The sequence below is a fragment of the Salmo salar genome, chromosome ssa25 (genome assembly GCF_905237065.1).
Source record: "Salmo salar chromosome ssa25, Ssal_v3.1, whole genome shotgun sequence".
NCBI lineage: Eukaryota > Metazoa > Chordata > Actinopteri > Salmoniformes > Salmonidae > Salmo > Salmo salar.
The window spans coordinates 8,923,495-8,943,736 of record NC_059466.1 but is presented as its reverse complement, the minus strand read 5'-3'; the positions used below and the strand labels follow the sequence as shown (position 1 = coordinate 8,943,736).

Genomic DNA, 20,242 nt, shown 5'->3' with positions numbered 1-20,242 from the left:
CTAGGAAGAGTCTTGGTGGTTCCAAACTTCTTCTATTTAAGAATGATGGAGACCACTGTGTTCTTGGGAAACCTTCAATCCTGCAGAAATGTTTGGGTACCCTTCCCTAGATCTGTGCCTCGACAACACAATCCTGTCTGACCTTTAAATTATGGTTTAGTTGTTTAGTTGTTTGACTAATAAAGATATTTCGTGGACATCAACATTATTTGCATTGCACCTTTATTGGTGTTGGGAGGGGGACCTGGGACTTTGTAGAATGTTACTGACTAGAATGCCTTCTGATTGCGTTGATGAAATCGAGTATATACTGTGACATTAAAGGAGGAACAACTGTATTGTAAACACCCAATCTAATCTAAAGACCAGAGGATCTGATGCAACAGCGTCCTCTATTGGACGACTGATGATAATGACCATAGACTGGAAATGCTTCAAAAGTTAAGCCTTTATTTCCTAAAATAACAAGTGAAGGCAATGTTTGGTGCAGACACTAATGATTCATCAGATATATAAGCAACAACTAATTTTCATGTACCACAAATAGACAGGCACTTTTCAAGTAGAGTATTGACAGATTATTTTAGAAACAGAGATAATGAGACATTTATGTTGGATGGGGGCAGAGCCTTCGAGCACTATTTATGTGTTCAGAGTGTCTCCATCGTCACAGATTCCACAGAGGATCTGTCTGACTTCCGGTACAGATAGGTTACAGCGATGACTGAGAGGACACCCGTAATGGAGAGAGCAAAGACGCTGTAGAGGGCTACCTCAGCACTGCCAGATGACAGCTCCATACCGAGGAAGCGCACGTTCTCGACTGGTAAGATAGGCGAGGTGGTGGAGGGTGCACTCGTTCCTGGGGTAAGAGAATAAATTCATTGAAATTAATCAGACAACGTGTTCAGATGTATCGGTAAGATTGAAAATCAAGTGCATTTCCCCATTCTGAACTTCCTTGTAAACAAAAAAAGGGTGTCATTACTTTTATGAAAACGCATCACAACACGACAAGGAAACATTTAAGGAGATAGTCCTTTTTTTGCAAAACAAATACATTATTTATTGTCGCATACACAGGATAGGTGCTGTCAAATGTGTTGTTTTACAGGGTCAGCCATAGTAGTACAGCACCCCTGGAGCAAATTTAGGGTTAAGAAAATCAAAATAATATAAAATTCCATATGTCACATGCGCCGAATACAACAGACCTTGTGAAATGCTTACTTAAGGTCTACACCTGTTGTATCCAGGGGTGCTGTACTACTATGGCTGACCCTGTAAAACAACGTGTTTAAGGGCACATTGACAGATTTTTCACCTTATTAGCCTGTGTATTTGAACCAGTGACCTTTTGGTTACTGGCCCAACACTGTTAGGCTACCTGCTGCCCCTGATACAGTGCATACAGTGCCTTGCAAAAGTATTCATCCCCCTTGGCATTTTACCTATTTTGTTGCATTACAACCTGTAATTTAAATTGATTTTTATTTGGATTTCATGTAATGGACATACACAAAATAGTCCAAATTTGTGAAGTGAAAGAAATAACTTACTTTTTATTTTATTTTTTATTTTTATTTAAACCCTGGAAAAGTGGTGCGTGCTTATGTATTCACCCCCTTTGTTATGAAGCCCCATAATAAGATCTGGTGCAACCAATTACCTTCAGAAGTCATATAATTAGTTAAATAAAGTCCACCTGTGTGCAATCTAAGTGTCACATGATCTGTCACATGACCTCAGTAGTGGTCCCGTGTGGCTCAGTTGGTAGAGCATGGTGTTTGCATCGCCAGGGTTGTGGGTTCGTTTCCCACGGGGGACCAGTACAGAAAATTACAACAACAAAAAAAATTATGAAATGTATGCATTCACTACTGTAAGTCGCTCTGGATAAGAGCGTCTGCTAAATGACTAAAATGTAATGTAAATGTATATTTGCACCTGTTCTGAAAGGCACCAAGCAAGCGGCACCATGAAGACCAAGGAGCTCTCCAAACAGGTCAGGGACAAAGTTGTGGAAAAGTACAGATCAGGGTTGGGTTACAAAAAAATATCTGAAACTTTGAACATCCCACGGAACACCATTAAATCCATTATTAAGAAATGGAAAGAATATGGCACCACAACAAACCTGCCAAGAGAGGGCCGCCCACCAAAACTCACGGACCAGGCAAGGAGGGTATCAATCAGAGAGGCAACAAAGAGACCAAAGATAACCCAGAAGGAGCTGCAAAGCTCCACAGCGGAGATTGAAGTATCTGTCCATAGGACTACTTTAAGCCGTACACTCCACAGAGCTGGGCTTTATGGAAGAGTGGCCAGAAAAAAGCAATTGATTAAAGAAAAAAATAAGCAAACACATTTGGTGTTCGCCAAAAGGCATGTGGGAGACTCCCCAAACATATAGAAGAATGTACTCTGGTCAGATGAGACTACAATTGAGCTTTTTGGCCATCAAGGAAAAAGCTACAGTTGAAGTCAAAAGTTTACATACACTGAGGTTGGAGTAATTAAAACTCATTTTTCAACCACTCCACAAATTTCTTGTTTAACAAACTATAGTTTTGGCAAGTCGGTTAGGACATCTACTATGTGCATGACAAGTAATTTTTCCAACAATTGTTTACAGACAGATTATTTCACTTATAATTCACTGTATCACAATTCCAGTGGGTCAGAAGTTTACATACACTAAGTTGACTGTGCCTTTAAACAGCTTGGAAAATTCCAGAAAATTATTTCATGCCTTTAGAAACTTCTGATGGGCTAATTGACATCATTTGAGTCAATTAAGGTCACAGTTATGAAAACTTAGGACACTAAAGAAGCCTTTCTACTGACTCTGAAAAAACACCAAAAGAAAGATGTCCAGGGTCCCTGCTCATCTGCGTGAACGTGCCTTAGGCATGCTGCAAGGAGGCATGAGGACTGCAGATGCGGCCAGGGCCTAAGACAGCGCTACAGGGAGACAGGACGAACAGCTGATCGTCCTCGCAGTGACAGACCATGTGCAACAACACCTGCACAGGATCAGTACATCTGAACATCACACCTGCGGGACTGGTACAGGATAGCAACAACAACTGCCCGAGTTACACCAGGAATGCACAATCCCTCCATCAGTGCTCAGACTGTCCGAAATAGGCTGACAGAGGCTGGATTGAGGGCTTGTAGGCCTGTTGTAAGGCAGATCCTCACTAGACATCAACGGCAACAACTTCATCTATGGGCACAAACCCACCATCGCTGGAACAGACAGGATAGGCAAAAAGTGCACTTCACTGACAAGTCGCGGTTTTGTCTCACCAGGGGTGATGGTCGGATTTGCGTTTATCGATGAAGGAATGAGGGTTACACAGAGACCTGTACTCTGGAGCGGGATCGATTTGGAGGTGGAGGGTCCATCATGGTCTGGGGCAGTGTGTGACAGCATCATCGGTCTGAGCTTGTTGTCATTGCAGGCAATCTCAACGCTGTGCGGTACAGGGAAGACATTCTCCTCCCTCTTGTGGTACCCTTCCTGCAGACTCATCCTGACATGACCCTCCAGCATGACAATGCCACCAGCCATACTGCATGTTCTGTGTGTGAATTCCTGCAAGACAGGAATGTCAGTGTTCTGCCATGGCCAGCGAAGAGGCCGGATCTCAATCCCGTGGAGCATGTCTGGGACCTGTTGGATCGGAGGATGAGGGCTGGGACCATTCCGCCCAGAAATGTCTGGGAACTTGCAGGTGCCTTGGTGGAAGAGTGGGGTAACATCTCACAGCAAGAACTGGCAAATATGGTGCAGTCCATGAGGAGGAGATGCACTGCAGTACTTAATGCAGCTGGTGGCCACACCAGATACCGACCACTACTTTTGATTTGACCCCCCCTTTGTTCAGGGACACATTATTCAATTTATGTTGGTCACATGTCTGTGGAACTTGTTCAGTTTATGTCTCAGTTGTTGAATCTTGTTATGTTCATACAAATATTTACACATGAAAATAAACGCAGTTGACAGTGAGAGGATGTTTCCTTTTTTGCTGAGTTTACAATTACTAATCACTGGGAATAGGGGCCAGGTGTGCATCATGAAAGTTCCGGAGGGATCCTTGACAGTACTACACCAACAGCGCAACGACACCGGCCTCGAGGGTGATCACAGGAATGCAGTGCGGGTCGATCAGGACCCAATGCAGCTGCCGAGGTTACGTCATCGTCGGATGGGCCAGTTTCCGCTGCGGAAGTTGCGGCGGCATCAAACAGACCAGTAGCAGTGGCGTTGGACGGACCGGTTGTGGCGGCGTTGGACGGGCCAGTTGCAGCTGCTGAAGTTGCATTGTCGGACCGACCCATTGTGGCGACGTCGGACGGGCCAGTTGCAGCTGCCGAGGTTGCAGCGGCGGCAGACGGACCAGTCGCAGCGTTGTCGGACGGGCCATTCCCGCTGTCTCCCTTAATGGTTGATTATTCTGTCACGTTGGTATGAATAATTTGGGAGACAGGCGGAGGGGTGCATAATAGGGTTTTTTAATTTACCCAAATTACGGCGTGCCGTGTAAAGACACGGGGATGAAAACCAAACAAACACTATACAAAAACACAGGGTTGAAACCCAAACAAAAGAGAGAGGAGTACCTTGAATAAATAACACACGCGCACAATGATTAACACACAGGACGAGACCTGTAATCATCTGTACAATCCACAATGGCACGAAAGCCAAAACACACAGCACAGGTACTCACACGCACCAACGGACATCGTAACAAAAATCGACCGGACACTGGTAAACCAAGGGAACACTTATACAATTACTAATCACTGGGAATAGGGGCCAGGTGTGCGTAATGAAAGTTCCGGAGGAATCCTTGACAAGATTGCTGTACACCAGCGCAACCCATCCAACTTGAAGGAGCTGGAGCAGTTTTGCCTTGAAGAATGGGCAACAATCCCAGTGGCTAGATGTGCCAAGCCTATAGAGACATACCCCAAGACACTTGCAGCTCTAATTGCTGCAAAAGGTGGCTCTACAAAGTATTGACTTTTGGGGGGTGAATAGTTATGCACGCTCAAGTTTTCAGTTTTTTTGTCTTATTTCTTGTTTGTTTCACAATAAAAAATATTTTGCATCTTCAAAGTGGTAGGTATGTTGTGTAAATCAAATGATACAACCCCCAAAAAAATTTATTTTATTTCCAGGTCGTAAGGCAACAAAATAGGAAAAATGCCAAGGGGTTGAATACTTTCGCAAGCCACTGTTTATCTATTAATCTCGGGACACCTACTTTCTCTATGGGAATAGAGTAGTGAATACTTTAGATTTTCTGACACACAAAAAAATATGCCAGATATAAACATAAAACATATGTCACACCCTGATCTGTTTCACCTGTTCCTGTGATTGTCTCTGCCCCCTCCAGGCATCGCTTATTTTCCCCAGTGTATTTATCCCTGTGTTTCCTGTCTCTCTGTGCCAGTTCGTCTTGTATGTTTAGTCAAGTCAACCAGCGTGTTTTTCCCATACTCCTTTTTGCTATTCTCCTTTTCCTAGTCCTCCTGGTTTTGACCCATGCCTGTTTCTGGACTCTGTACCTGCCTGCCTTGACCACGAGCTTGTCAACCACTCTGTACCTCCTGGACTCTGATTTGGTTTTGACTTTTTGTCTGTCCACGACCATTCTCTTGCCTACCCCTTTGGATTATTAAACATTGTAAGACTCCAACCATCTGACTCCTGTGTCTGCATCTGGGTCTCGCCTTGTGCCTTGATAACATAATGACATCCTTTTGTTTACAATGACAACTGCACTTAAGCAGTGCAAAGTTCAAAATGGGTAAACTCCTCTTTAAAAAACCTTTAAGGAGTTTATAAAAACCCTTCCAATCACTTTCTGTCTTTTTTAAGATTGTGTGATAACTTTTATGGTTCGCAGGTGTGATATTGTGTGTGTGTAAAACATACAGAATTATCAATCACTTTAAACATGTTTTTTCCATCTGAAATGCACTGTGTGCAACAGTGTTGCATCCACTGAGATTGACAATGTTGTCACTCTACCTTCGGGCTCAGGATTCAAACACTCGTGAGGCCCCAGAGTGGGGTCAGGGAATCCATTGCAGGTGATGATGGTGGCATAGCGGGCAACAGAGTTCTTGGCTACTCGTGTAAGTTTGGAGTCAGAACGGTTCACATAGAACAGGCCGAATCTCTCTGAGAAGCCAGTGGCCCACTCTAGATTGTCCATCAGAGACCAGGCTGTGTAGCCTCGAATATCCACCCCATCCAGCAAATATGCTGAAAAGAGAGGAGAAAACCAAATTTGGCTCTATAAAGGTTCACGGAACATTTCATTAGGTTGTGGGAATGGTTTCCAAAACATTAAAGATGGTGTTTCACTTGTAAATTATATTTCATATTGTCAATATAGAAATACTGAATTGTTATTGTGGCCTATTACCTTTGAGGACCTGATTGATGTAATTCTCATAGTAGTGAATCCTGTGGACATCGTTCAGGTCCACTGGCCCTCGCGCCGAGATCCCATTCTCTGTGATGATGATGGGTGGGTTGCCGTACTCCTCCTTGATGAAGTTGAGGATCTTGCGGAATCCAAATGGGGAAACCTTCAGCCAGGCAGAGCCAGAGTCCAGCCAGGTGCGATCAGCAATCGTTCCAGCGCCCCTAATACACACAGTAAAATGACAGACTATTTAATTTAATTAAATATGGGTTTGGAAATGGAACAGGACATCAATTTGAAACAAGGACATACAGAAGAACTATAATACATTCATAAACTATATATAGCACTTACAGGTTGACTTCATATAGTTATATGCACATCTCCAGTTGTTGATCTAACCATGAATAAATATTTTCAGTTATGTCCTGTATAGTGTAGGCTCTTATGGCTGACTTCTCACCTGTCTGCATCGTAGTGCTGTAGGTTCCCATACTCAACAGGGAATGCCAGGACAGTTGTGTAGTGGTTGAACCCAAAGTAATCATATGTACCTTTGACCCTCTGGATCTCTGCAGGGGAAAACTCAGGAAGCCTGTAAAAAAGTTCATAGCCAGTTGACCATATGTGTATCATATAGCCAGTTCAGAGCGTTTTATCTGTGAATCACTAATTATTTATTTTACATTTAGGGTTTGAGTCATATAATTTCCTCAGAATGAATGCAAATTCTTCTATGGCTTTTTAAAATTAGCGCTACTAATAAATATTTATCTTACCGTGATTTAGATAGGCCTGCTGCTAGGCTCCTCTCTCGAATGATTGTCTTCATTGTATCACTGTAGTCTCCATTGAATATAGGGTGGGCAAACCAGCCGATATAGAACTGCAACAGGAGAAAGGAACCAATAGTGTTACTGAATAAGAACATTGGCTTTAAAGCTGGGAAACGACAGAAAAATAATGTAGTCACTCTTCATGTAACTCTTTAGTATGTTTGTTTGGACCATTTTTGAGGCCTTTTGTGTACTGTGCCAAATATGGGAAATGTGGTACATGCTATACAGGAACTCTACATACATGATTATGTTTTACACAGGATACTACACTATAGTTTCACTGATGTAGTGGAGAGAATTTTGATGACTGATGCAATGTGAGGCATTAGACTGCACCTGAACAACGCGTCGTGCAGCTTCTACGTCCTCCTGCTTGTAGGGGTTCCGTGGCTCTGACCAGTCTGAGTTGATGGTGATGGAGATAATGCCACCCTGCTTGGTGCGGTAGTTATCGTTGTACAGGTGCCAGGCTTCGGCATGGGCTTTGATGAGGTTGTGGCCCACTGTGTAGGGCAGTGTGCCAGGTCTGAAGCTGATGCCTGGCCATAGATGGATTATTGTTTTAACTGCATCTTGAAGACACTTAAATAAATACGATCTCTTTCTACAGTTCTTTTAAGGGGTCTAAATTATTTTCTTAGCTTTAGAATCTCTTTTTAAAGCTATTGTATTTAGAAGCTATTTAGCATATCAACGATACGATTGTTTCCTGTTACTACAGACACACACTGAAAACAGTCAACAATTGTTTGGCAAATACAAGCCAAATGCATATTTGTTAAGTCTGAATTAAAGAGATAGTACCTGGGGCGGCAGCTCCATAGCCGTGGCCAATATTGGCTATATTGTAAGGCTCATTGATGGTGATCCAGAACTTCACTTTGTCTCCAAGGTGAGTGAAGATAAAATCAGCATATTCTCTGAATCGGTCAATGATGCTGTCGTTCTCCCAGCCCCCCACATCCTGCAGAGCCTGAGGGAGGTCCCAGTGGTAGAGGGTAATCTGGAGAGAGGAACATTCATGAAGAGAGGAAACGATTATTTAACTCAGGGGTTTAATGTGTCAATTCAGGTTTATCAAAGTGCATGTGTAATTTACTCCCTTTGATATAGTAAATTACATATTATCCCAGTCATGAGCATGTCGTCATGGCCACCAAACTCACATGAGGCTGTATGTTGGCAATGAGAAGTGCGTCAACCAGTCTATGGTAGTAGTTGAGGCCAGCCTCGTTTATGTTTTTGGTGGTGCCATCGGGGAGCACCCTGGACCAGGATATAGAGAAGCGGTAGTGGGTCACCTTCAGCCTCCTCAGCATAGCGACATCCTCCTCCACCTTATTATAACTATCACAGGCAATATCTCCTGTGTCATCATTGAACACTCTAAGAGGAGTGTGGGCAAACTTATCCCAGATACTGAGGCCCTTTCCATCTGCTCTCCAGCCCCCCTCAATCTGGATAAGAGATATAAAATGACAAGGTAAACATATTGTGGTGCTTTTATTGGCACTAAGCTTATCGGAATTGTTTTCAGTGAGCAGTCACCTGGTAAGATGCTGTTGCTGTGCTCCAGATGAAATCTTTACGGAAGTTTCCATAAATGGGTGTACCATCCTCCGATTGAGGGAAACCGTTGTCCCTCATGACTTGATAGTAGTAGTGGGCTGAACGTTTGGGCGTCCTAGGTCGGCTTGGGTGAGTAAAGTCCACATGGTGGAGACCAAAGCCCACTGTGTACCGATTGAGCCACTCAAAAGAGTCCATAAGAGATGAGACACTGTAACCCCTCACCTTCACACCATCCAAGTCATGGGCTAAGGGGACATGAGAGAAGATTTTCTTTTGGAAGATAACTTTTTTTTTACAGTAAATGTTGGAAATTCCTAGCAAAGTAAGTTGCATTTGCTTGCCCCTTGGTATTCTGCTCAGTCTGTACTCATTCATCGATGCAATTAGAAGGCATTATAGTCAGTGACATAGTACAAAGTCCCCCCAACCTCCCACCACCTCTTGAAGGTGAAATGAGAAACTTGTAGGGAAATATATCATTAGAGCTTACCTTTCAAAGCCTCATCAATGTAGGTTTTGTAGTAGAATATTCTGTCAGTGTCATCCACTGTGGTCTTTGGAGCCGTTGGAACTCCATTCTCTGTGACATAAATCTCTGGATCTCCATACTCCTCCTTGATCCAGTTGAGGAGTCTCCGTAAGCCCCATGCTACAGCCCTCTGCCCTTTGATGGCAGTTGTGGGGGAATCACCCTCCTCCTCCTCTCCAATGTCCTGGTCGTTATAAAAGGACTGAGGACTAAGCCTGGCAGTTACTTGACGTATCACCTTAGTGGTATAAGCATTTATACAGAAGACATCAGCAGTACCTCTGATGTAGGCCTTATCATCATTGGTGAACATGGCGAGCCTGGAACCTGGCAGGCCTTGGAGCTCACTCTTGTTGCCCACCTGCCACTTCATGGCGTCAGGGTAATCACCGGTTTTAAAGATTGGGTGAGCGAACCAGCCAAGCTGAAACTGCAGGGCACGGTCTGCAGCCATGACTTCCCGGGGGTTGTTGACATCTTTGGGCTCAGCCCAGTCTGCGTTGAGGGCGATGGAGACCAGACCACCTTGGGATTTGCGGTATTTCTTGTCATAGGTGTGGTACACCGTGGCATGTGCCTTTAGAAGGTTATGAGCGACTCTATATGGTGCATCCCCAGGCTTACTGACATTTGGTGGGATCTGCCCCAGACCGTATCCTGACCATGCAATTGTATAGGGTTGGTTGAAGGTCAACCAAAACTTTACTTGCTTCCCAAAGGTGGAAAAGCAGAAGTCACAGAAGTCGTTAAAGATCTCAACCATCTGGATGTTGTCCCAGCCATCAAGGTCCTGCAGGGCCTGAGGGAGGTCCCAGTGGTAGAGTGTCACCATGGGGGTTATGTTATAAGCTAGTAGGCCATTAATGAGCCTGTTGTAGTAGTTAACACCCTTCTGGTTCAAGGAATTGCGCCGACCATTGGGAAAGATCCTGGACCAGGACAGGGAGAATCGGTAGGTCTTAACCCTTAGGGCCCTTAGCATGTACAGGTCTTCCTCTAGTCGGTGGTAACTGTCACAGGCAATGTCACCATTGGCATCTTCGGTAATACTGCCAGGCTTATGGGTGAAGGTATCCCATACACTTGCACCCTTACCGTCAACATTCCAGCCACCTTCTATCTGATAGGCTGAGGACGTCACTCCCCATTGGAAGCCCTTTGGAAAGGTGCCGTAGTGGTAGAGCTTCCTCTGGAAATTGGACTGACTGGAGAACTTCTCCCAGACAACCTTGGATCTGGAGGGAACCTCGGACGGGGGCAGAGTGGGTTGCCGCATAACGGTTTGAAACTTTGGTTCTTGTTGTGGACTTCTTTCTCTTGTATCAGCAAACCCATTTCTCTTGATAATATCAGAGTAGAAATAGGCTGACTGCTTTGGGGTTCTGGGCCTGTTAGGGTCTTCAAAGTTGACATAGTGCAAACCAAACCTTTGGCTGTAGCCCTTTGGCCCCTCAAACCCATCCATCAGTGACTGCACAGTGAACCGCTGCACATCCACTCCATCCAGATGGATTGCTGTTGAAAGTCAACCAAAGTCATCCTGGTAAACAATCCTTATAAACAATCATTCTTTCAAACAGTCTCAAAACACTCCTTCTGTACAGGACTAGGTGACCCCTGGTCTAACACATTCCAGATACTTACCTTTCAGTGCTTCGTTGATGTAGCCCTTTAAGTACTCTGTACGCTCCGTGTCATTGATAGTGTCCCCGCTGTACCCTGTGGGTATCCCATTTCCAGTTATGTAGACGGGCACCTTAGTGACATTCAGATACTCTGCAGAAACATAGTTGAGCAGCCTACGGAGGCCCCAGGGTGCAGAGTGTATCCAGTCAGACGCCGTAGAAGGCCAGGAGTGGTCCACATGAGCTTTGAAGTCTCCCACCCCCTCTGGTCCAGGCACGCAGCCACCATCACTGGCATTGACCAAGCGAGAGGTGTAGTGGTTGAGCCCCAGGAAATCTGCCGTTCCGCGAATTCGCTTACTCTCTGCTGCAGTGAAGAAAGGGAGTATGGCAGGCACAGAGAGGGAACAATCCCGCCTTTTCTGCTCAATCTGAGACTTTAGCAAGGGTGGATAGTCCCCATCCACAAAAATGGGATGGGCGAACCATCCCAGCATGAACTGCAGGTAGCGGTCTGCAGCCACTACATCTTCAGGCTTGGAAGAGGAGCTTGGAGGCTCAGCCCAGTTGGAGTCCAGGGCAATGCCTACTTTGCCTCCCTGGTCCTTCCGGTACTTGTCGTTGTAAACATGCCAGGCTTCAGCGTGGGACTTGAGCATGTTGTGAGTCACCTTTTTTGGGGGGGGGCACAAAGGATCAAAATCATCAAAGAAATAATAATTACAATTCCCAAAGTCAACAAAGGGCTATAGGGAAAGGAATGATGCTAGTTCTCTCACCTGGTAGGAGGCAACGACATAGTTCTTTATTCCAGGGGGATGCTGACCGGTACCGTACCCAGCATGGCTAATCACCCAGGGGCTACTGAAAGTGTTCCAGGTCCTAACCCTATCTCCAAACCTGAAGAAGCAGAAGTCAGCATAGTCTTTAAAGGCTTCTGCAATGGAATCATTGGTCCAGCCTCCATAGTCCTGGAGTGCCTGGGGAAGATCCCAGTGGTGCAGGGTCACAGCAGGTTCTATACCCGCCTCTATCAGCGCGTTGATCAGGCTGTCATAGTAAAGCGCACCTTTCTCAGAGTGGCTCCCCCAGTGGCCAGAGGGGAAAATGCGGGCCCAGGAGATAGAGAACTGGTAGGTGTTGACAAGTAGACCTCTCAGGAGGTAGACGTCATAGTCCACTTTATGGTAACTGTCACAAGCCAGGTCTGCAGTCTGATTCTGAAAGGCTTGGTGCTCATGGCCAAAGCGGTCCCAAAGGGTCTCACCCTTCCCATGCTCAGACCAGCCACCCTCGACTTTAAAGGACTCACTGGAAGTGGCCCACTGGAAGCCATCAGGAAAAGACTCATTCAGGAAGAAGTCCCGCTCGGAAATGGTCTGAGTTCCAAATTTATCCCACACTCTCTGGTAGTTTACTGACAGTGCATCCCCCGTGTGATCTGAAAGACTAGCCGAGCAAGAGAGGTGAAGGGCAACATTAAATACAGTGCCGTTAAGAAAGTATTCACACCCCTTGACTTTTACCACATTTTGTTGTGCCATTTGATTTGCCATTTTTTTGTCAAAATACGCTTATGTCAAAGTGGTAAATAAAATACTAATATATCTTGATAAGTATTCAACCCCCTGAGTCAATACATGTTAGAATCGCCTTTGGCAGCAATAACAGTTGTGAGTCTTTCTGAGTAAATCTATAAGAGCTGGATTGTACAATATTTGCCCATTTATTCTTTAAAAGATTCTTCAAGCTCTGTCAAGTTGGTTGTTGATCGTTACTAGACAGCTATTTTCAAGTCTTGCCATAGATTTTCAAGCCAATTTAAGTCAAATCCATAACTCGGCCACTCTAACATTCAATGTCATCTTGGTAAGCAACTCCAGTGTATATTTGGCCTTGTGTTTTAGGTAATTGTCCTGCTGAAAGGTGAATTTTTCTCCCAGTGTCTGTTGGAAAAGAGACCGAACCAAGTTTTCCTCTAGGATTTTGCCTGTGCTTAGCTCTATTCTGTTTTTTTATTAAAAAAAACCTCCTTAGTCATTGCCGATGACAAGCATACCCATAACATGACGCAGCCACCACCATGCTTGAAAATTTGCCCCAAATATATAACATTTTGTATCCATGACCAAAAATTACTTTGCCACATTTTCTGCAGTATTACTTTAGTGCCTTATTGAAAACAGGATGCATGTTGTGGAATATTTTCTGTACAGGCTTCCTTCAATTCGCTCTCTCATTTCTGTTAATATTGTGGAGTAACTCCAGTGTTGTTGATCCATTCTCAGTTATCTCTGTCATTCTGCCCCTGAGCAAGTCATTTAACACACTGTTCCCCGTGCGCCAAAGACATGGATGTCGATTAAGGCAGCCCCCCGCACTTCTCTGATTCAGAGGGGTTGGGCTAAATGCGGAAGACACATTTCAGTTGAAGGCATTCAGTTGTACAACTGACTAGGTATCCCCTTTCCCTTTCCTTTTATCAGAGCCATTAAACTCTGTAACTGTTTTAAAATCACCATGGGCTTCATGGTGAAATCCCTGAGCGGGTTCCTTCCTCTTCGGCAACTGAGGTAGGAAGGGAGCCTGTATCTTTGTAGTGAATGGGTGTATTGATACACCATCCAAAGTGTAATTCTACCAATAGGTGCCCTTCTTTGCTAACCATTTGAAAATCTCCCTCGTCCTTGTGGTTGAATCTGTGCTTGAAATTCATTGATCAACTGTACACTGGAGCCTCAGAATGGAATGAGTTGCTTCTGCCTATAAGAACAACGTCCTCTCTGGACAGCTTTAAAAATAAAGTCAAAATATGTTTGATTCTTCTGTGCCCATATAAATAACCCCTATGATGTAACTGGAATGATGAAATAGATGTTCTTCTTCTATGTTTTTGTTTTATTATTTCACTGCCATACTGTGTTGGATCTTGTCTAGCCGTCTTGTCTCAAGAGGACCACAATGGAAATAAGTCCCAGACTTTATAGTGTGTTATCCTCCATGATTTTATTCATGTGCATGTATGACTTTTACATTTTATGTGTGCTTGTTTTTTAAAATGGTCAAATTAATAAACTAAACTAAACTGAGGGACCTTACAGATAATTGTATGTGTGGGGTTCGGAGATGTGGTACTCATTTAAAAATCATTTTAAACAATATTATTGCACAACAGAGTGATTCCATGCAATTTATTATGTGACTTGTTAAGCACATTTTTACTCCTGAACGTAACTTGCCATAATTAAAGGGTTGAATACAACTATCCATGTTTTATTAATTTGTAAGCATTTCCACTTTGACATTATGGGATACTGTGTGTAGATCAGTGACACAAAATCTCAATTTAATACATTTTAAATTCCGGCTGTAACACAACAAAATGTGGAAAAAGTCAAGGGGTTTGAATACTTTCTGAAGGCACTGTAGATACTGTACATACAGAGGTATGAATTCACACTAAAATACAAAAAAGACAAAAGGTTAATTCAGACTTTTTATATTCCATTATGCTAATAGTAGACTATTTTATATATTACTACATTTCCAAATAGTGCATGAAAACAACAAGTGCATTTGTACCTATTCAGAGTGTCCACCAAATCCAGCTCCTCAAACAAGTCAACCATGTCACATCCCAGAATTTGCAGGTCCCCATTTCGCAGAACTGTAATGATTTTAGACCACACACAGGGGGTTGTTCTTCAAATTCCTCAAAAAATGATTTGATATGAACAACGTGTTACATTATATATTATCTATATTTGCAAAATCCATAAAGGGTATACTCACAGTTTTTAAGTGAGTTGGTAATTGAGACAGCTAGGCTGGAGGTGGAGGGTTTGAACACTGTATAGCTTCAAACATTAAACTGAACTATAATTTGATCTCATCTATGGTCAATTCTTCCATGCATAGTAGTTACATTTAGTAGTTACATTTCTCCAGTCATATACCTGAGCTGTTTACCAAAGAAGTGGTGGGATAACCACTTTGTTGTTGTTCCAATACCAGATTGCCCTTTAACTAGCTAGATAAGCACTTTGCAGCGTACTCCGGACCATGATAACAACAAGTCAGAATTTCATAATGCCTTTACAATCAAATTGGACTATGACATTTTATATTGGATAAAATCTTTGTGGAGATAACATCAATAAAATGATGGTCTCTGGCACTGTAACTACTACAAATCACTCTCTTGATCTGAATCCACCATCTGGTTTTTGAGATGTCATCACCAACACGTTTATTTGACAGTGTAGAGACGTCCATAACATGACACTAGACTTGAGTATGGTGAACTGTCTGTAAGCAAATACAATTTTAACCATTGTACTGAGGTTGAATGGTATGATCATACAAGACACCAGTGATTAACCCGATGGTCTACAAAGCATGCGTGTGTACATTTATGCAGCTTCACATGATTTACCTTGCAGGATGTTACCGAGTGGCTGGAATTGACTGAAGGAACAGCCGTTGACATTCATCTTGTAAATCACAATGGGTATCTGCCCATTGGCCTTCTAAAACATGACAAAGGGATCGTCATTCAGGGGCTGGGCTTTTATGAGACAATTATGAGTCGCAGATTAATGGTTGTGTTTTTTCATCAAAATTAGAGAAATCATATTAGGACATTCTGTATTCAGCCTCTTCAACCTTCAAACTGTATATACAAAATCTCCCATTATTCACAGTTCTCCATTTTGGGGTAAAACATTATGAGTTTCACACACACGCTTTACAATAACTTACAAGGATATTGGCAATTAGACATTTCATTTCGTAAGATAAGACAGTAATAAAATACACTTTTGCGTGGAGGCTCTGTTCTTCCTTTCATTAAGACACAGTTTATCAGAACATGGAAGAGTAAACTACCTGTAATCTTCTCAGCTCCTCTGCCAGGTTTGATTTAGAGGTGCAGTTGTATTCAATTTGCACTGACAGGAAATCTAGGGACTCCTGAATGGGAAATATGTTATCACCATCACAGCAATACGGTGGATGCCTTGGGAAAAGTATAAACCCTGTGCAGGTTTCACATTTTGTTGCTTTGGAGTCTGACATTGTGACACATTCAATTGTCCAAATGTTAAAGGTACTGTACCCATACCTTAATGGCAGCCTCGCTTTGGTAAAGGATGGGAACATCACTGGCCCTGACGCCAATCGACACATGGCCCCCTGAGAGGAGAGCACAGAATGGAGGGCTGATGTGTTATAAAAACAGTGACAATGTTAGCAATCCAGGTCCTTGGGAGGACCATCCTCCTCAGTGAAATTTCATAAAAATTCAAATAGTGAAATATTAAATAAGTTATATTTTTTAGATAAAACTATGTTAAATATATTCATATGTCACCAAAAAAAATATTAAAATACACTGTTTTGAAATGAAGGTCTACAGTAATTTCAACCACACTGTCCGGGGTAGCACCATGGTTTAGCCGGAGGACATCTATCTTCCGTCCTCTGGCTACATTGACCTTTCATAGACATACATGGTAATTATGACCACTTCCGGAGGACGTCCTCCAACCAATCAAAACTTTTGCAGTATGAACTGACATGTTGTCCATCCAATCACAGAATTAGGATCAGAGAATTAACCTTGTGAGTTGTATTGGGATTGTGCCACAGAGCATTATGGGGGCTCTATGTGTTGAGAAGCTAGGTGACATTGCTGGATAGAGATTAAACACATTTTGACATCTCTGTGCGTTCAGCGCCTATACCTTGGGTCTACATTTTTCAGGTCAACACCCTCCACTGGGGGTGTGTGTGTGACCATGCAGTGTTTCACTTTTCACCAGATCCTAACCTTTGCTATCTAATGGCATTCACAACACTTGGCCAGAAATAATCTCTTCTGATAAGGAAAACAATATACATGCAACCATGAATGATAGTGCTAGAAAAGTCAAGGATGGGACATAATTGAGGCACAGTCACTGACCTCTTTCACATCCGGTTGACTGATATTTTGTGAAACAATTTTTACATGTCTAAATCTAAAGCCGCTTTGCTATGAAAACTTGTCGGTTCCAAACAATTCAAAGATCTTGTAGCACTAAAGATCTTCATAAGAACCCACATACTGTAGGAGTATTTATCACAGGCGACAGGTGCATTCTTTACCAGAAAGTAGGCTGGCCCTCTTTTATTTATAAAGCTGTTTTTCTTTAAAACTCCCACTACCTAACAGAGTTAATAACCTTTAGATTTATGAGTTACCATACCCTGTCTAAGGGATGGCTAACTCTGGAAATCCATTCGGTCTCCTCAGAGTTAGGTAATTCAGCTTTTAGTTTCTTTGCACCCCATTGTTCCTATCCTCTTCAGCGTCTCATCCCGTCAGCGGGATCAAAATCCAGCGAAAAATCATATCGCCATTAGCATAACAAAATGTAATAATTTGAAGGGGGAAAAAAAATATTATTTTTCGTTTTATAGATACACCTCTCCTGAATCGACCCACGTCGTCCGATTTCAAAAAGGTTTAACAGGAAAAGCAAATCATTAGATTATGTTAGAGGAGTCCATCGTAAAATGCAGCAACATAGCCATTTTCCGACCAAACACATGCATCACAAATAACCAAAAAACAGCTAAATGCTGCACTAACCTTTTACAAACTTCATCAGATGACACACCTAGGACATCATGTTACACAATGCATGCATTCTTTTGTTCAATAAAGTTCATATTTATATATGAAAACAGCATTTTACATCGGTGTCTGACGTTGACTAACTATTTTCCCGTCAAATGCATCCAGGGAAACAGTGCTACATTTTACTGAATTACTATTCGAAAACATTTTTAAAATGTAATATTGTCATTCTAAGATTTATAGATGAATATCTCTTGAAAGCACCTGTCATACCAGATTTAAAAATAACTTTACTGGGTAATCACACTTAGCGATAAAAGGTGATGCGATACTCAGAAAATGAGCAATTAAATACAGCTCGGCGCCATCTTGGAACAATCGCATTTCACATCTAATGTTGTATAATATTGTCAATAATCCCTTACCTTTAGTTGTCTTCATCAGAAAGCACTTCCAGGAATCCCAGGTCAACAACAGATGTATTTTCGGTCGAAAAAGTCCATCCTTTATGTTCAATTAGCTTGCTGATGTTAGTGCGTCCGAAGGGCATATCCAACTAATCTGCCTTGCGCGCCACAGTGGTTTCGAAATAGTACTTTTTTTTCACATTTAGGTTCGTTCAAACATGTCAAACGTTGTATAACATAAATCTTCAGAGCCTGTTTCAACAAGAGAGCCAATAAGATTCGAGGGGGACGATTTCAATGTGTTTCAAAACGTTTCCAAAGGTGGGGGTAGACAGGGCCGCCGGCGTCATAATGGTGATGGCCCTCCCGCTGTGACCAATTTCGAGTTTCGACAGTGGAAGGATCAAAACACTTTGTAAAGACTGGCGACATCTTGTGGAAGCAATAGGAAGTGCTCAATAAACGATATCTCATGGTGTGAATTATAGGCGACGACGTGAAGTTGAGTCCACAATTCAGAACTCCACTTCCTGGTTCAATCGGTCTCGGGGTTTTGACTGCCATATGAGTTCTGTTATACTCACAGACACCATTCAAACAGTTTTAGAAACTTTAGGGTGTTTTCTATCCACAGGTATTAATTATATGCATATCCTAGCTTCTGAGTCTGATTAGTAGGCCGTTGAAAATGGGCACGAATTTTTTCCAAAATGCACCCCCTATCCTATTTATCACAGGTGACAGGTGCATTCTTTACCAGAAAGTAGGCTGGCCCTCTTTTATTTATAAAGCTGTTTTTCTTTAAAACTCCCACTACCTAACAGAGTTAATAACCTTTAGATTTATGAGTTACCATACCCTGTCTAAGGGATGGCTAACTCTGGAAATCCATTCGGTCTCCTCAGAGTTAGGTAATTCAGCTTTTAGTTTCTTTGCACCCCATTGTTCCATAAACCTATAAGAGTTTAGTACAACTGGATGTAGTAGTGTCCCTCGGGCAGTTCAAAATGTTGATTTGGGACCTCTTTGCTGAGGAATGTGATTGTTTTTCTTAACTGTGTTTGTGACTTTGTGTCTTTGTATGTTACTGTATTTTGTAAATTGTGTGCATGCAGGGCTCCCTTGCAGTTGGACTCTTAAAATAAAGGTACATTTATTGTTACATCTGTAAACTGTTCCCCAAAACCCTGTGAATAATGTACATCTTCTACCACATGCTAATTAAGGGTTTACCTTGGCCAGGAAACAGGTGATGGTAGAGGTGGTACACGTTGGCGTGGGCATGGAGAGCATGTTTTAGCTGCAGATTCACCTCATCCCTCAGCTCTTCAAGGTGGCTCAGTGTCACCCAAGAGTGTGCCAGTTCTCCATATGCCAGAAAAACAAATTCAGCATATTGCTGAAATACATCTGGCAGCTCTGCGCTTTCCCAGCCCCCATATCTGGATCTAAGGGCCTCTGGTAAAGCAGAGCGATGCAAGACAACAAGTGGTTTGAGGCCTGCTTCCACTAGCTGTTCCAAGAAGGTCCGGTAGCAAGACAATGCAGGCTGACTGGGCTGGCTGGGGTCACCTGTGGGCAAAAGTTGAGCCCAGGACAGGGGAACTTTGAAGTGAGTTACTCCCCGACTCTGGAGATACTGGAAGTAGGGTCTGGAGCCCAAGGGAAGGGGATGACTGCAGTCAAAGGCATCAATGGGTTTGGTGCTCAAGTCCATCCTCAAGTGGTTGGTGAGAGGGCCTGCTAGAAGCATAAAGTCCTGTGGGTCATCTTCCTGACACAGACAGCCATAGAGGCACATCAGGTATAGAGGGAGAACCTGCACCAGGTTCTTCATCTTGGTAGTGGAAGGTGAACTGCACAGTAAGCCTTTTATAGCAATGCTGTTTACTGTATTGAACTCTTGTATCGTGTATGTAATCATGCAAGATAACGCATGTCAGAGATATATTGCAGTTGTGTTTATAACTTGTACACAGTGGACATGCTGAATAAGTGCTTTATTTCTGGGGCTTTGGCTCAATTGCAGAAGAAATCTGTACTCTTTTTGTTTCCTCCCCTTCATCTGCATTATTTGGACAGTACTTGACAGATATACAATATACTGGAAGCTCAGACAATCTGGATCAAACCCTCATAGGGTGTCATTTGCAAACATCCCCAAAACATTTGCTTAATTCGTGTGACCGA

General features: G+C 42.9%; 1 protein-coding gene across 3 annotated transcripts; it reads right to left on the bottom strand.

Annotated features, from left to right (window-relative positions):
- Positions 1 to 205: 205 nt before the first annotated feature.
- On the bottom strand, positions 206 to 19,916 carry LOC106586119 (lactase-phlorizin hydrolase). 3 transcript variants are annotated; one of them, XM_014172995.2, is made up of 17 exons: positions 19,286 to 19,916; positions 16,146 to 16,216; positions 15,911 to 15,994; positions 15,459 to 15,552; positions 14,606 to 14,690; positions 11,803 to 12,472; positions 11,043 to 11,694; positions 9,360 to 10,913; positions 8,846 to 9,114; positions 8,464 to 8,754; positions 8,102 to 8,300; positions 7,634 to 7,836; positions 7,238 to 7,344; positions 6,922 to 7,053; positions 6,456 to 6,679; positions 6,056 to 6,292; positions 206 to 862 (listed from the first exon to the last, which is right to left on the bottom strand). In XM_014172995.2, exons 1-17 carry the CDS (start codon positions 19,887 to 19,889, stop codon positions 651 to 653), a joined length of 5,688 nt encoding a protein of 1,895 aa, XP_014028470.2. In that variant the 5' UTR covers positions 19,890 to 19,916; the 3' UTR covers positions 206 to 650. The 3 variants fall into 3 exon arrangements, with proteins under 3 accessions (XP_014028470.2, XP_045563481.1, XP_045563482.1); XM_045707525.1 differs by having other exon boundaries at positions 15,459 to 15,549; XM_045707526.1 differs by lacking the exons at positions 15,459 to 15,552; positions 15,911 to 15,994; positions 16,146 to 16,216; positions 19,286 to 19,916 and adding an exon at positions 14,816 to 15,432.
- Positions 19,917 to 20,242: the final 326 nt, after the last annotated feature.

What these genes read in the sequence shown, in the direction of transcription:
- LOC106586119 (XM_014172995.2), bottom strand. Translation starts at nt 19,889, where the DNA reads ATGAAGAACCTGGTGCAGGTTCTCCCTCTATACCTGATGTGCCTCTAT. An exon ending in CAGCAACAGCATCTTACCAG is followed by an intron (nt 8,755 to 8,845) that starts GTGACTGCTCAC and finishes TCTCTTATCCAG; the next exon opens with ATTGAGGGGGGCTGGAGAGC. An exon ending in GCAGGCCTATCTAAATCACG is followed by an intron (nt 7,054 to 7,237) that starts GTAAGATAAATA and finishes ACTTTTTTACAG; the next exon opens with GCTTCCTGAGTTTTCCCCTG.